General features: G+C 42.9%; 1 protein-coding gene across 1 annotated transcript; it reads left to right on the top strand.

Annotated features, from left to right (window-relative positions):
* The first annotated feature begins 8,839 nt into the window (after positions 1 to 8,839).
* On the top strand, positions 8,840 to 16,344 carry HIGD1B (HIG1 hypoxia inducible domain family member 1B). Its single transcript, XM_044418696.1, has 4 exons — positions 8,840 to 8,887; positions 9,783 to 9,885; positions 11,493 to 11,627; positions 16,298 to 16,344. Exons 2-4 carry the CDS (start codon positions 9,789 to 9,791, stop codon positions 16,342 to 16,344), a joined length of 279 nt encoding a protein of 92 aa, XP_044274631.1. The 5' UTR covers positions 8,840 to 8,887; positions 9,783 to 9,788.
* Positions 16,345 to 16,527: the final 183 nt, after the last annotated feature.

Genomic DNA, 16,527 nt, shown 5'->3' with positions numbered 1-16,527 from the left:
GGACACAGTCTGGTGGGAACAGAAAGACCATAAAGCAGAGAATGGAGGCAAGGAGGCAAGAGAAAGAGAGAGGGAGTGGGAGATAAAAGCGTTTGTCATGCTTTCCCATAGAAATTTCCCCCTATCCTGATTCAATGGGCTGCTTTTGCTGCCACTTATGATTTGCACATGGTGGCATATTATGCTGTGCAAGACGTGAATTAGGGCTCAGCCTAGGCCAAGCTATTATTTAAAATATTTCAATGCCCCATGCCTTGTACAAAGAAAAAAAGTACAAAGCACAAGCACTGCAAAGTAGTAGTTCCAGAGAGTTCAGGAAAGAAAATAACAGCAAATTCACAACAAAAACGTCTGCAGCAGATAAATACAATGCTTAGTAATCCAAAGGGCAATTCCAACAGAGGCCAAATAGTGATCAACTGCAAAAAACAGAAGATAACCATAAATTCCAGAAAGCAAAATAGCAGTTACACAAAAGAAATTAACACAGGAGCAAGCAATACCAAAGGCTTAGGTGAACAGACTAGCCTTCATCTGGCACCTAAGCCAGAAAGAAAGTTCCAGGTGCATCTCTTTTGCAGGCAGTTTCCCCAGCGCTGTACAAAAACACACAACAGGCCTACTCTCCATTAGCCACTTGCTTAACCTCAGAAGGCAGAAGGCATTCCATTCTCCATTCTCTCACCCAAATCCCCTTTTCAAAAGTTCTCCAGTTTCCATAGTAAATATTTTCCATAGCTTATTATATCATCCTTCAATTAAGAATGTTTTCCATTTTAGTGCAATTGGAAGTATGACAAACTCCCATTCATGAACCTATTCATCACTGGCTGGGGAACTCTGGGAGTTATTTTTGTCTCGATATTTACAGGGTTGTACCCTAAAAAAGAAAATGAGTAAGTAGCCTCCTGATCAGAAGGCTGTATTCCAGAACAAGACTGCCATTTTTTTCCATGTGCAAGACCATACTTCTTAAAAATATTTACATAAAAATGGAGGGGCGTCTTATACATGGGGGCAGAGAGGGGAACTGTGGGCGGGCTGGGGGTGGAGGCAGGCGCGGGCACGATTGGGAAGGGAGGTGGGCACGATCATGGGTACCATTGGGGGGAGGCAGGCGCACTCGGGGGCGGAGACTGGTGCGGGCGCACTCAGAGGGGTTGACTGGTGCGGGCGCGCGTGTACGGGGAGGCGGCTTGCTCGCTCGAAGGACGGTAAAAAAGTGGGGGACATCCTATACATGGGGGGGTCTTATAGTCGGAATAATATGGTACTTTTGGATCCAAATGTATTTTCCCCTCTCCAATTTATGATGCATCTTTCCTCTCCCATGTGGTGTGAGTTACGGGATCATCAATGCTGTAGCCCCTGGAGACAATTTCCTGAAACTCTCAGTGACCTTCATTTTTTTTGCAGAATCAAACAGGGAGCAAACTGCAAAGTACAATAAGAATTAAAGGAATGATACAGTATGTTCCAGTTGTCTGATATCTGAGTCCCTAAATATTTCTTAAAACTATGCTGATGCTTCTGCTCATACTTTACATCTGTTTTTCTTTCCACAGTTACCTTTTTCCCACCATTGCTATCTTCATTTTAGTGTATATTGATATACAACTATCTACCACACATAGGAACATGAAATACTTAATTTGCATAATTTATACATGTAGGACTCAGACACACCTATCTATATTTTTCATACTGAGCAATGTTTGTAGAAATGCATAATCTCTGAGATTTCACCAGACGTTTCCCACGCTGTTTCAAATCTACCAATAAGAGCTAGTATCTTGTTTTGTTTTCTTGATAAAAGTTGAGAATCTCAGGATATTTTGTGTTCAAGAAAAAAATCTGAATCTCAGAATACTTTCAGCATTGCTTGTCTTTCTCATCCTGCTTGCCAGTCTCTTAGATTTATTGCTCCAGGTTTGGGCATTCATACTTGATGTTGATAAAAATATTAGGTGGTATGTATACAAATATTGACTGCTCACATATACTCACTTGTGGTTGTTAAGTGCCATCGAGCCGTCTCCAACTTATTGTGACCCTATGAACGAATGCTTTCCAAAGTGTCCTATCCTTTATAATCCTGCTTAGCTCTTATACACTCAAGACTGTGGCTTCCTTTGTGAAATCGGGCCAACTCATATTTGGTCCTCCTCTTCCTATTTGAACTTCTACTTTTCATAACATGATTGTCTTCTCCAGTGACTTATCTTCTCATGAGGTGCCCGAAGTATGATGGCACACTGAGGACACACAGCTCTACATCTCATTTTCATCTAACCCAGGTGAGGCGATTCCATCCTGAAACACTGCCTGAGCTTGATAATGGACTGGATGAGGGTCAATAAATTGACACTCAGTCCAGATAAGATGGAGGTGCTGTTGGTGGATGTTCATCTGCCCAGAGGGTGAGTCTTCAACCTGTCCTAGATGGGGCTGCACTCCCTCTGGAGGACAAGGTTCACAACTTGGGAATGCTCCTAGACCCAAAATTATCATTTGAGTCACAAGTAGACTCAGTGGCCAGGAGCGCCTTCTTTCAGGTGTGTTTAATTTACCAACTGCTGCCCTACCTGGACAGGCAGAGCCTAACTACAGTCACACATGCTCTGGTAACTTCTCAGCTTGACTACTGTAATGCACTGTACATGGGCTGCCTTTGGAGATGGTTTGGAAGCTCCAACTGGTACAGAATAGGGCAGCATGACTGCTGGGGCAAGCAAGTCTGCACATCCATATCACCCCAATGTTATATCGATTACATTGGCTGCCAGTTCAGCTCCGGGCCCAATATAAGGTGTTTGTGTTAAAATATAAGGCCCTAAATAGCGCGGGACCAGGATACCTGAAGGACAGCCTGCTCCCATATGTCCACCTACCGGACCCTAAGATCAGGTGAGGAGGTCCTTCTGAAAGAGCCATCCTTCAAGGAGGTAAAAAGGATGCCAAACAGAAGGGGGGGCCTTCTCAGTGGTTGCACCCCATTTATGAAATGGCCTACTGAAAGTAGTTTGCCTGGCACCATCTTTACAATCTTTTCAGCGCCAGGCAAAAACAGTCCTCCAGACAATTTAACAATTGATTTTATATTGTTATAATGTTATTTATACTGCTTTTAGTTTTAAGGTATTTTAACTTGTTGATATTTGACTCCTCAGCTGCATATTCTCTGTTTTACTGTATTTATGTGTTTTAAGGTTGATGTTATCTTATGTGAAATGTTGTAATCCACTTAGAGAGTCTTTAGACATGTTATAGCAGAATATAAATTGAATAAATAAATAAATACAGTACAACTCCTCCAAGTTGAAGCAGTCCAAATCCTAACAAGAATATGCCAACAAATATGGAAAACAAAAATGGTCTACAGACTGGAAATGTTCAGTATACATTCCAGTTCCCAAGAAAGGAGATGCAAAAGTGCAGCAGCCACAGAACCATTGCATGGATTTTCCATGCTGAAGTGATGCAACAAAGCATATAACCCTAAGTACAATAAAGAAATTTTCCTAGCTGGATTACAAAAAGGAAGAGGCACTCCAGATCATACCACAGATATATGTGGGTCACCGAAGGGCACCAAAGAAATTCAGATCAGTCTATGCTTTATAGACTACAACAAAGCCTTTGACTGTGTGGACTGCAAGAAGCTATGGATTGTCTGGAAAGAAATGGGTGTGCCTCTCTTGAACGTGGACACATGCTGGACCTGGTTTTCTCGACGGGGCAGGAAGAAGGTGATCTGAGGGTGAGGAATTTGTGTCTGACTTCCCTGTCATGGTCAGACCACTTCCTCATGAGGTTTGAACTCGATGGCAGCCTTTCCCTCTGTAAGGGTGCGGACCCTATTGTGTGGGTCCGCCCTCGGAGCCGGATTGATCTGGATGGATTCCTGAAGGCTCTGGGGGAGTTTCTGGTTGATAAAGCTGGCGCTCCTGTTGATGCTCTGGTTGAACTGTGGAATGAGGAAATGGCCAGAGCTATTGACACGATCACTCCTAAGCGTCCTCTCCCACCGGGCAGAGCCCGCTCTTCCCCTTGGTATACACCTGAATTGTGGGCGATGAAGCGGGTTGGGAGCCGGCTAGAGCATAGGTGGAGGAAATCTCAGGATGAATCTGACCAAACACACTTAGAGCCCATTATCGGGCCTATGCTGTGGTGGTGAGGGCGGCGAAGAAGAAATTCTCCACTTCCATTGCCTGCTCACAGTGCCGTCCAGTGGAACTTTTTTGGGTGGTACAGGGGCTGGTACATCCAGACCCTAAGAAAGATCCTGTACCACCCTCGATAACCCGCTGTGACGACTTTGCCCAGCACTTCAAGGAGAAAGTCGCTCAGATTCGTCATGAGCTGGACTCCACTAGTGACTCAGATTCCTTAGGGGAGGTGCCAATGTTACCGTCTGGTCACATATTGTTGGATGAGTTTCAGTTATTGCGGCCTGATGATGTGGACAAGGTGCTTGGACAGGTACGTACCACCACCTGTTTACTGAACCCTTGACCATCATGGCTACTGCCCAAAACCAAAGATGGGATTGGTTCCTGGATCCTGGAGGTCATCAATGCCTCTCTGACGGCCGGCCGGGTGCCTGCCCCTTTAAAGGAGGCGGTGGTCAGGCCGGTGCTAAAGAAGGCGTCCCTGGATCCAGAGATGGCTGCCAATTATAGACCGGGTACTTTGCTTCCTGATGTCTCCAGTCCAATTTACTGGACATCCCATTCTTGGGCAAGGTGTTGGAACGGGTGGTGGCGGGACAACTCCAAGCTCTCTTGGATGAGACTGATTATCTGGACCGATTTCAGTCCGGCTTCAGACCCGGATATGGTACTGAATCTGCCTTGGTTGCCCTGTATGATGACCTGTGCAGGGAGAGAGACAGGGGGAGTGCGTCCCTGTTGGTTCTCCTGGACCTTAGTGGCTTTCGATACATTGACCATGGTATCCTTCTGGGTAGGCTAAAGGGGCTGGGAGTAGGAGGCACTGCTTGGCAGTGGTTTCGCTCCTACCTCGACGGCCGATTCCAGAAGGTGGTGCTGGGGGACTTTGCCTCTGCGCCATGGCAGCTATGCCATGGAGTACCACAGGGGTCCATTTTGTCCCCCTTGCTATTTAACATTTACATGAAACCGCTGGGAGAGGTCATCTGGAGGTGTGGGCTGCGGAATCATCAGTACGCTGATGATACGCAGTTCTACCTCTCTTTTTCAACCAATCCAGGTGAGGCATGAACTGGTGCCTGGCCGAGGTAATGGGCTGGATGAGGGCCAATAACCTGAAGCTCAATCCAGACAAGACGGAGGTCCTGCTGGTGGGTGGTTTGAACTCCTGGGTAGGTGACTTGGATCTTGTCCTGAATGGGGTTGCACTCCCTCTGAAGGACAGGGTCTGCAGCTTGGAAGTGCTCCTCAACTTGGAGCTGTCTTTGGAAGCTCAGGTGACAGCAGTGGCGAGGAGCACTTTCCATCAGCTTCGGCTAATCCATCAGCTGCATCCTTACCTGGAGGACGACTGCCTGGCGACAGTGACACATGCATTGGTTACTTCCCGGTTGGATTTCTGTAACGCTCTCTACGTGGGGCTGCCCTTGCAGACAGTCCGGATACTTCAGATGGTGCAAAATAGAGCAGCCAGCTTGCTGACGGGGACTGGGCGTTATTCTCATATAACTCCAGTTCTCTACCAGCTTCACTGGCTTCCCATCGAAGTCCGGGCTCAATTCAAGGTGTTGGTAATCACCTATAAAGCCCTTAATGGCTTGGGACCTGGATACCTGAAGGAACGCCTGTGTCCATATTTGCCCTCCCGCCCCTTGAGATCGGCAGCAGAGGCTCTCCTCCAGGAGCCCTCAGTAAGAGATATCAGGAAGCAAAGCACCCGGAGGAGGGCTTTCTCTGCGGTTGCACCCCATCTGTGGAATGCACTCCCCAGAGAGGTCCGCCTGGTGCCATCGTTATTTGTTTTTTGGCGCCACGCTAAGACCTATTTATTCAAACAATATTTTAACAATGTTTAATATTTATTGGATTTTAATTGTGCAGCCAGGGTGTTTCCAGGTTTTTAACTGTATTTGTATGATATTTATTTATTTATTTCTGTGAGCTGTCCCAAGGCTATATAGCAAGGGGACGGCATATAAAAACTTTAAATAATATAATAAAATAATAATGCTTCCAGCGCCTAGCCCATTTTCTCATTTGGATTTAACTTGGGATCTTCACAATACCCAAGTTTTCAACCTGTCTGAGATCTCGGGTAGTAGAGATCCCAAGGGGGGAAATCTTGCCGTTTAGGACCTCCACTTGCCTGCTGCTGTCTTGCAATATGTACTGAATCTGCCTGGAAACCTGGACTAGAGAGCCCCTGAAAAGGCATGTCCGTACTGCCTTGTACCCTCATCCACTCTAGCATGGGTTTACTGTGTCTTTTGATCTGCCTTGACACATGTCCTGTGGGAATTGCAATGTAGACTCTATTGCTGATCACTGATCTCTGCTCTTGTGTGTGTGTGTGTATGTGTGAGTGTGTGTGTGTACATCGTGAATTGTCTGGATTGTTATCTTACCTGTCTTTATTGCAACCTTGCAATTAGGAACAATCAAATTGTATTAGAATTGTATTAAATTATATTACAATCTTCCCTTATATCAGGAAGCACAGAGATACCAACTTAGCAAACTAATTTGGAACTGATCACTGACATAGTTGTAAATACAGTGAGGAACCAGGACTGAGGAGACCTGGTTCTAGTCCCCACTCAGCCATGGATCTCATTAGGTAATTTTGGGACAGTCACAGGCTCTCAGCCTGCCCTACCTCACAGGGCTGTTGTCATGAGGACAAGGCTGAAAGGAGAATTATGTAAGTCGCCTTGAGTTCCTTGAAAGGAAAAAAGGTGGGCTATAAATATAATGCATGCATGCATACATACAGGACATGGTTGCAAGCCAGGTGCTTCGTTACCATGTACGAGAAATTAGTTCATGACACAAGCAGGATAAGACCTTAGGGTGATTTGGTGAAAGCTACAGAACAATTCTTTTTCAATATTTACAAACTGAACAACTTTGGTAAACTGCTTTTGAGAGATTGATCATTGACAATTAAGTTAAACAACAGTGGTATAAATTTACCGCCTACCGGTGTTTACTCACAATGAAACAACTGTTTGAGGCAGGATGCTCCCAAAAAGTGTGGACCTGGTGAGGCCTCAGGTCATAGGAAACATGAATCTCAGAGAAAGCCTGTATAAAATCATTGTTGATAGTAATTGACATCTTACAGAATGAGAATGATCTATCCAGGAATGAATAGTCACTACTATGGATAGTCATAGTGACTCTGTAGCAGTCGTGACCGTGTTCGTATTGTTTGGTCCTGTCCAAAGATTGAGGAATTTGGTGTATGAGCTCCCCTGGGACCCTTTCATAGTTTTGTGAAGGAAGTAGTGAACCCAGGGGACAGTGAGATGTTGGTTCCCTTACTAAGTGCAACTGTCTGCTTTTAAGTAAAAGCTGGGGGAGAGGAATCAAAGCCCCCTCGTGATGAATGGTATTTGAATGCTTCAGAAATTGTTTGTATGGTCAAACTCCTCGTTTAGTGAAGATTGGTGAGGGGAAGCAACAGATTGGTTCATTGAAAGATGGAACTTGTTCATAATGTATTGGAATGATAAAATTCAAGATGCACTTCAGCTCTTTATGTTATTAGGATTCATATAACTATTTTTTCCTTCCCTTTTGGTGAATCTAATTAAGGATGGATATTATTAAACATGTTTTCATTTCTACTTGGGGAATTTGTGAATTCATTAACTTTTGAAACAATAAATGCTTTCCTTCTATATCCCTCCTTCCCTTTTGCTTTAGCCTGATTTATTTTTCCTCATCTCAATTCACTGTTTATTCCAAGCTATGTCCACCCCACAAAAATAATTAGGGCAAAAATAATTATCCTACAAAATCTGTAACTGGACCTTCTACATTGCAAAAGGTTGAAATGCAGTCCTGGGTATGAGACTGGACTGGTGTGTTGGTGTGTGAACTCTCAACTCCACATTGGTTTTCTGTCCTCCAAGGCAAGCTGCTATTTGTCTCCTTCAGGGTAACTGACAGGTGCTAGGTGGGTACTGTTTTTCCCCACAAAGCAAATAGAAAGTTTGGCATAGAAACTGTAGAATAGAAACTATACTAGCAGTATAGTTTGGGAAACTGAAGCAGAGGTATGAGTAAAAGCTCCCTTCCCAGGCACCAGGACCTGATCTAATCTCCCTTCTCCTTCTTCTTAATCTTTTTTGGGGGAAAATGCAATACAACTAATTATGGCTCTCCCAGTGTCACATAGTTTGGCCCACTGAAAGCAGTACTTTGTTCATGAAAACAAAGGTCACAATTTCCTTTGGGATTAACATTGGTTGTTGTTGCTTTCCATCTTTTGATTGCCAGCCCAACATCTGTTAAAAGCTACTTTTTTGTATCTTTAGCTTCTTTTCTAAAATGTTTGTATTCCCCCTCTGTTTAACACCCATCCACTTTGTTAGATCCACTCAATATTCTGCTGTTCTTGGCTGCTTAATCCTCTGCAGTGGAGAATAAGCAGAGCAAGGGTTAAGGAGCAAGCAAGCATATAGCAAGCTGCCAGCCATATCCCCCTCTCCTTGCTCAAACATCAAAGAAATAGCTAGTGTAGGGACTTTACTGTAACCTTAACGTGACAGAATGGGAAAGAGACCCAATCAACCCTTGTAAAAACAACCCTCCTAGGGAAGGCTTCAAGGAGATCTCTCTACAGCAACCAGCAGAAGAAGCCTGAGACTTTTGGGGGAAGTAAAGGAGCAGCATATGAAACTGAGCTTGTGACTCTTAGGCATCAGGTGAGTCTCCAGTCGCCTCTTTCACAGAAGGCCCAGTTTTATTGTATCTGGCAATACTATGCAGTGTATTGTTGCATATCAGACTTAGTTCTCTATGTGTATCTGAATAGTCCTAATAGTTGACTATTCAAGCATACATTTCTGAATGCCACTGGAAGCCTCCCAGCAAACTCAGATGCTGCAGGTGTGCAAACCTAATACTCCAATCCCACCTGATCTTTGGCTTCAGCTGTTATGAGGCTGATTTAGCATCCTGAGTCTAGGGATGAACAAAAATTGCATTTTTACTTATTTTTTGATAAGGATATACCACTGCTTGCACACGTTTTCATATCTGGGGTGGTAAGAATTTGGTATTTAAAAGTTTGAATATGGGAGAAACAAGCGGACCAAGAGCTTCTAACAACTTAACTCTTAAAAGTCTAGATTTGAATTCCTCTGTTTTTCACCTTTTCTTTACAACAGGCTCCTCATTTTTAAGGGGTATATGGCAGGCAGGTACAACATGGTCATCTTTGTGCTGGGAATAGCTATACTTATTGAATTTACCCAATGCAGATGGCTAGGAATTTTGTTTCAGTTTAGGCTAAATAAGAATTTACCAAAATGCACATATTGCTCTGTATTTATGATGGAGAGAACTTGAGATTTAAAAGTTTTGAATGCAAGAGAAACTGACAGATTTGTTCAGCCCTACTTAAGACCCAAAAAGCATACAGGCAAATATCCATTTCATCAAATGTTTATAACAATCAGGGTGTCCTACAGTACATGCTTTGTTCAAACATCAGCTTCCTGTGTGTTGTGGAAGTACCGCAATGACTATGATAGCCCTGATCAGTGAGGTAAAAGCATCATTGTAGAAAGAACGTAACTTGGAAATTCACCTTTGCAGCTTCCAATGACAACTGACAGAAACGACTGGATTCCAGACCATGAAACTACAGTTGGTGCGAAGTTTCTACAAAAGGTGCAGGAAAGCCCGCTGGTGCCAGCTGGTGAGTTTGAGGGGAGCCTGTAGTGGTTCTCCCAACAAATCTGCATCATCTTCCCCCGATCAGCAATTGAGAGAAGTCCTTTGAAAAGGATTTGATATGATGGGAAGAGCAATGTAAAACAATTGTAGGGGGAATGCAACCCTGGGTACTCCCAAAGGCTGGAGATAGGCAGGGAGGTAGAAGGAAGACTTCTAAGCATGTCTAGGGCAGGGATAGGTATGCCCTTAACAGGTAGAGAACATTAGGAGCTGGAGTAGAAAATATATGAAATTGCTTATACTGAGCTGGTCTTCCCCAACCTGGTGCCCTCCAGATGTTTTGGATAGCTCCCATGAGCCATAGCTAGCAAGGACAACCATCAAGGATATAATGGGAGGTGTCATTCCAAACATCTGTAGGATACCAGATTGGGAAAATCATAGAATAGTAGAGTTAGAAGGGGCCAGAAGGCCATTTGGTTCAACTCCCTGCTATCTCAGAACACTGAGATACACCATCCCATTCTGATGACTCTCCAGACGCTTTTTGAATGCCTCCAGTGAGGGAGAGCTCACAACTTCCCCAGTAATATCTTCCATTGCCACTGTGCTCCAACAATGAGGAAATTCTTCCTGGTGTCTAGGCTAAATCTAGTTTCTTTTAACTTAAATCCGTTATTCCATGTCTTCCATCTTCCAAATGAAGCTGCCTGAGTTTGAACCTCTGACCTTTTGTGTACAAAGTGTGCCCTGCTAGTGCCACAGAGCTGAAAGCTGGCCTTCTCTATCTTGGTATTTGATTTGAAAGCAGATACTATTACTCTTTGTGTCTCCAGTTGCCAGATCCTCTACCCCCTGCTGCTACCTCAAACCTTTATTTTGGAAACCAAAGGCAGGTTGGAGTGAAGCAGTTCAGGCCCACAAATCTATGTTCACCAAAAATCTAAATTCTCTACTGGTTTTTACAGAGCTCCCAAAACAGTAAGAAACAACCTCTGAAAGATGTGAATCATCACTATTCTAAAACTGAAGGGCATTCCGTTCACGCGTGTTTCTTGTTTTATCATTGTGCAATCTTTTAGCATATGGGCAAGTAAAGACATTTTAGAAATACTAAAAATCACAAAGATCTTCCTAAGTGGGAGAACAGGCTAGTAATACAAGAAGCTGTTCAAGATGATTAAATATCTCCTTTCCTCAAGTAAAAGAAGAAAGGTTTGACGAGTATTAGTCTTGCCTCTTGTGGGTATAGAAGGTGCTTTACTTCAGGGAGAAACTGTGAGGGGCTCAGGGAGAAACTGTGAGGGGCTGAGTGACTATGCAGAGAACCATTTAGAACTGGTTCTACAAGCTGCAGTCCAAGGGCCACAAAGGGCCTCTAGACTTATTTCAAAGGCCTTTGGCAACCCACTCAGAACTCTGGCAATCTGTCCCTTTTTTAACAGACGAGTGAACAGGAAGGGAGAGAGAAGTGGGGACCAAAAGTGGGGGCAAGGCAGCACATACACCAGCCCTGCCTATCTCTGGTATGTGGGCAACAGATTATCCCTAAGGGAATACTGCTTGAGAGAACAAAAAATGCTATCAGTGCATCACAAATATGATTCCCTTGCTTATCTGGCCCTACAGGCATGGTGGGATGTGTAGTTGTGACAGCCTATGGACTATACCGAATGAAGAAGAGGGGAAGTATGAAGATGTCTGTCCACCTGATTCACACTCGAGTCGCTGCCCAGGCCTGTGTGGTTGGAGCTGTAATTCTTGGTAAAGCGGTAGGGATGAAGGGAATCTGGGTGATCGGGAGAGATTTGTATGGGCACAGGTACTTTGGGATCACCTGAGCTTCCACCAACAATTATCAACATCAGCATTGTTATTCTAGGCTGCCTTTCAGGGTTCATCCACATACCTATTACGCTTCATCCTAAACCACTCTCCCAGTGATTTTAGGTAGATTATAAAAAACACAGCACCCCACAGGCTAATGGTCATATGGTGGGAAAAAGGCCCTCCAATATGGCTTTTCTGCATCTGCTTCTTTAGGAAGGACTGTTGTTGTTAGTCGCAAAGTCATGTCCGACCCATCGCGACCCCATGGACAACATTCCTCCAGGCCTTCCTGTCCTCCACCATCCCCTGGAGTCCACTTAAGCTCACACCGACTGCTTCAGTGACTCCATCTAGCCACCTCATCCTCTGCCGTCCCCTTCTTCCTTTGCCATCTATTGTTCCCAGCATTAGGCTCTTCTCCAGGGAGTCCTTCCTTCTCATTAGGTGGCCAAAGTATTTGAGTTTCATTTTCAGTATCTGGCCTTCTAAAGAGCAGTCAGGATGGATCTCCTCTAGGAAGGACTGGAACCACTTTAACACTTTGCTTCCTTCACCAGAAACCAGAATACCATGGTCTATCACATTGACAGTTGCTGAGAGATTGAGAAGAAACAATAGGATTGCACTCCCCCACCATCCATTCCCTAGTATAAGTCACTGATTAGAGTGACCTGTTTCTCTCCCAAAGAAATATTTGAAACTTGATAGGAATGGATCTAAATAATCAAAGTAATCCAGTTCTGCTTAAAGTACAAATTTACTGCACACTCCTTTACCTTGCACAAGAATGGACAGTAGTTATCTGGAAGCTCTAAATTTGGCTTTGTGGTCTAAATTTGGTTTCTTCAACAAGGAGTTCGCCATTATTTCATTCAAAGCTGTAGGGAACTAACCATCCCTCAAGAAAACACTGACCACTCCAAAGATACAAAGACAAAGCTCAACTGTGGCAGATTTCACTTGAATGAGGAGGAGCACTTAGTCCTCCAAGCAATTTGTTCAATTTGAAAGGTATCCATCCCTGGCTGTGTCAAAACCATAGCCACCACATTGGCACAGCTATGAACAACTCTGTTTGCAAAACATCCAGCAAATTGCTCATAGCTGGTCTTTGAAGGTTCAAGCTGTTATATTCTAAAGTGTAAACTCAAGATGACTATAACAACCTAAAAATGTTCTGCTTGACACTGAGCAGAGGCAATGGTAGTATACAATTGGGATTTACCACCACTGCCACAAAATAACCTGTCTTCAACCATCTTTGTTATACTGCTATATTTAGTATATTATTTTTGCATTCGAATGGTCAACACAGTAATTTCATGACCCTTGGCACCTTGGGCTATAAAGGAGCTGGCACAGTCAGGGGCATTTGGGAGAGATCATATTGAAATTCTAGGTCACCCTCTCATTCCAAGTAAAGACTAGGGCCTTGGCAGAATCACTGGTTACACATGGAGGAACAGAAATTCACCTTGATTCATCAGCTCCCAGAGGCAGATGATCAAACTTTTTAAAAATGATTTTTTTACTATGTGTTACAAAATCAAACCATACCCTGGAGAGATAAAAGAAGACAGACCAAAATATTACCATTTTTGGATAAAATTTAAAGGATCCGTACATACTAATGTATAGAAAAAAGTACTACAGTGGTACCTTGGCTCACGAACTTAATCCGTTCCATGACTCTGGTTGCGACCCAAATTGGTTGTGAGCCAAGTCAAATTTCCCCATAAGCTTCAATGTAAATAAGGTTAATCCTTTCTGGAACCATTTTTTTAATCACAAAAATTTGAAACAAAGTGACAAAGAATAACAAAGTAACAAAGAACAACAAAGATTGCGGCCATTCCCCCCCCCCCCACCACCACAAGCACAATCGCAGCCATAGACAGGTGCAATCATGATCGCACTCAGCCAGGGAAGATGGGTGTGATCGCAGCCATCGCCCCCAACAGCACGACCGCGATCGCATCCATCTCCTTCCCACAGCACAACTACGATTGTGCCCATGCAGGGAAGACGAGCACGATCTCAATCGTCACTCGATGTGGAGTTTGTGACCTGAGGCAATTTTTTTCTGAAATTTCTGTTCGCACCCAATTTGGTTGTGAACTGAGGCTTTTGTGAGCCAAGGTACCACTGTATTGTTAAAAATAATTATACCAAAACTTCAACAAAGGCACTCCAAATATCAATATATTTATTAATGTGCAAATGTTCAAATATATTTATCAATTCGTAAATTATGCCTAAAACCCCATTCAAAAATAGGAAGTTTCATTAAATTCTCCACCCATTATATTATTGCAGTTGACCATGTATTCTTCCAGTATTGTAGCAGTATTAATCTTTTAGCTGTCAAATGCATGTGGGAAATCCACTTACACTAACCTTGCATCATGACCCTGCATTAAATTTCAAGAGTTGGGTAGGCAATTCAAAGAACACGTGTATCCTTAAATATTAAAGATCTCCCTGTCACAAGATTCATCTGAATTATTACGTCCTCTCAAAAGGAAGCTGCCATGGGGCAATCCCAAAATGTATGAAGAATGCGACTCCAAAAACTGGCTAATTTAATTAAGCCAGTAGATGAGACTTTGTGGTGCCAGTATACTTGAAACATCCATTTTTGCTGAGTTAAGTTAGGATCTTAAGATCTTAAGATCTGTGACCCCTTAATAATGAAATGCTCCATTGATTGGGCAAAATGAATGCTCCAATTCTTTATTCCATTCTTGGCTGAGACCATGTGTGTGATATTATACACATGAATTATAGGCTGATGTAACTGTTTAGCCTCAAGCAATACTTCCAGTGGCACAGGCAGCTCTGGGCTGTAGTAAGAAGCAGCACCAAACCCAATTCTAACAAATGTTTCAATTGCATGTATTGCCATGTAGCTATAACTGGCAACTTATAGTTAGTACGCAAAGCAGCAAATGGAAAAAAATATGATCAGGACCAATAAGATGATCAGTCTGTCTAAGTCCACAAAGGTTTTCTTGTGGACTTTTAAAATATGGATTTCCCATAAAATTAATTTTGTGTGAGAAAATAGATAAAAGTGCAATTGGTATGAAAAGCTGTGTCACAACTCTCTAGCTGTGTCAACTTGGATGGGGCACATTTTCTATTTAGGTAGATAAGAGAGCCCAATGCAACCCACTTGGAAAGAGGATCCAGAAATGAGGGTTCCAAAACTTCCCAGGAAGAGGAACCTAACCAAGGTGAAAAAGACCAAAATGTAGTGCAAGTCAACAAATGGGCCTGATAGTATATGGAAAGGTTGTGGAGTCCTTATTTTTGATCACAATGTGCATCCTTTTCAAGAATATTCATGGTGGTGTGGAATGCCCCCAAAATGTACAAAATAAAACACTAAGCTTCTAGAAAGTTACCCAGATGTAAACGAAGGTATACTATACAAAGTATAAACAATGTGAGGCATCACATTCATTTTAAGTGTATTAACTCTGCCCCGTAGACTTTCTCTTGATATTTTATTAATTGGCTTTCATTTGTAATAAATCTCCAGGGACAAGTATTCCTAAATAAGTAATAAATTCAGCCTAACGTCTAAATTACCAGTTACTTAAGTCTCTATATTACTGCAGATTTATATCTGATTTTCCCCAGTTAACAGAATAAGCAAGAGAAATATCAAAAATCAGAAATCACCTGCATCAAAGCCTGAATAGATGACTGGAGTTCTGAGATAAATAACAGGTCATTGGTATAAAGAATAAATGTATATTCTACTTTATATTCTAATATATTGTGCACAAATCCAAGGATGTTAAGTTATGTCAGGCAGCGTATATTAAAGGTTTCAAACATAAGTCGTATATCAATGGAGAGACAGGACATCCCTGTCTAGCAACTCTCTCAAGTAAGAAAAACTCAGACAAAGCACTGCTGGTCCTAACTCTCTCTCTACAGCTTATATGTTTTTCTAAAATTTTACATAAAATTTTAACCTGTTTCTGAAATTCTGTTTGCAATCCACGCTGACTTCATTCCTTCTACTTCTATACCATGTGACACCCAAGGCTCCCTGGGCAGTTTACAGAATGATAAAATGTAAACCTGCAAAAATCTGAAACACTTAAAAGCAATAAACTATAAAGCCAAAGGGTCTGAGTGGCTGCAACATGCCATTTCCTTGTTGCAGTACCTGAACTATAGTCATAACACCTATGTTATACTAGGCACACTTTAAATTGCAAACCAGAACCTGCCTCTGCTTGGCTATGAGATGAAAGCATTGTAGTTTTACCAAGAAGCCAGGTAGTTTTGCATGAAGATAGCACTGGGCACAGTCCCAAAATTTTAGCAGGTTTGGAGCCCTTAAACAGTTTTAAAAGATGGCTGAAAAGCAGGGGAGAACATTTTAGGGAAATGAGAAAAACAGATGCCAGCAGTACAGGGCTTGTAAGGGGCAGGCAGAAAGGACAGCAGTGACATGGGTGGTTAACGGCACTTTATGACTAGCAAAAGCAGTATTGTGTGAAATTCTTTGCTAGAAGAACTCTACATTTTCTATAGGCCACTTTCTTATGCTCCCCCTTGCACTAATACTAGTCTCTTGCTCTCAGGTACTGTTTACAATATGTACAAAGACCACTTCCTGAAACAGAAATAGATGGGATGCCGATGGCCTTGGTTTGTCCCTTCTGAGTGGCTTTGAAGATCTGTAAGCCAACTTCAGCAAAGTGCAAGATCATTTGGTTTGCTCTTGCAGAAGAAACATCCCCTGCAGCCTCAACTGCTCATTGCTTACAGCTTATGTGTTTTCCTAAACTCTCTTGATGTGATGTGTATTTTT

This window comes from Varanus komodoensis, unplaced genomic scaffold (genome assembly GCF_004798865.1).
Source record: "Varanus komodoensis strain SLA01 unplaced genomic scaffold, ASM479886v1 scaffold92, whole genome shotgun sequence".
NCBI lineage: Eukaryota > Metazoa > Chordata > Lepidosauria > Squamata > Varanidae > Varanus > Varanus komodoensis.
The sequence above is the reverse complement of the archived record's forward strand: the minus strand, read 5'-3'. Positions and strand labels throughout refer to the sequence as shown.

Bases quoted from the DNA above. Each gene is read 5' to 3' on its own strand.
- HIGD1B (XM_044418696.1), top strand. From the start codon at position 9,789: ATGACAACTGACAGAAACGACTGGATTCCAGACCATGAAACTACAGTT. The intron at 9,886-11,492 runs GTGAGTTTGAGG...CTGGCCCTACAG, and splicing joins AAGCCCGCTGGTGCCAGCTG to GCATGGTGGGATGTGTAGTT. The intron at 11,628-16,297 runs GTAAAGCGGTAG...TCTTGCTCTCAG, and splicing joins GGTTGGAGCTGTAATTCTTG to GTACTGTTTACAATATGTAC.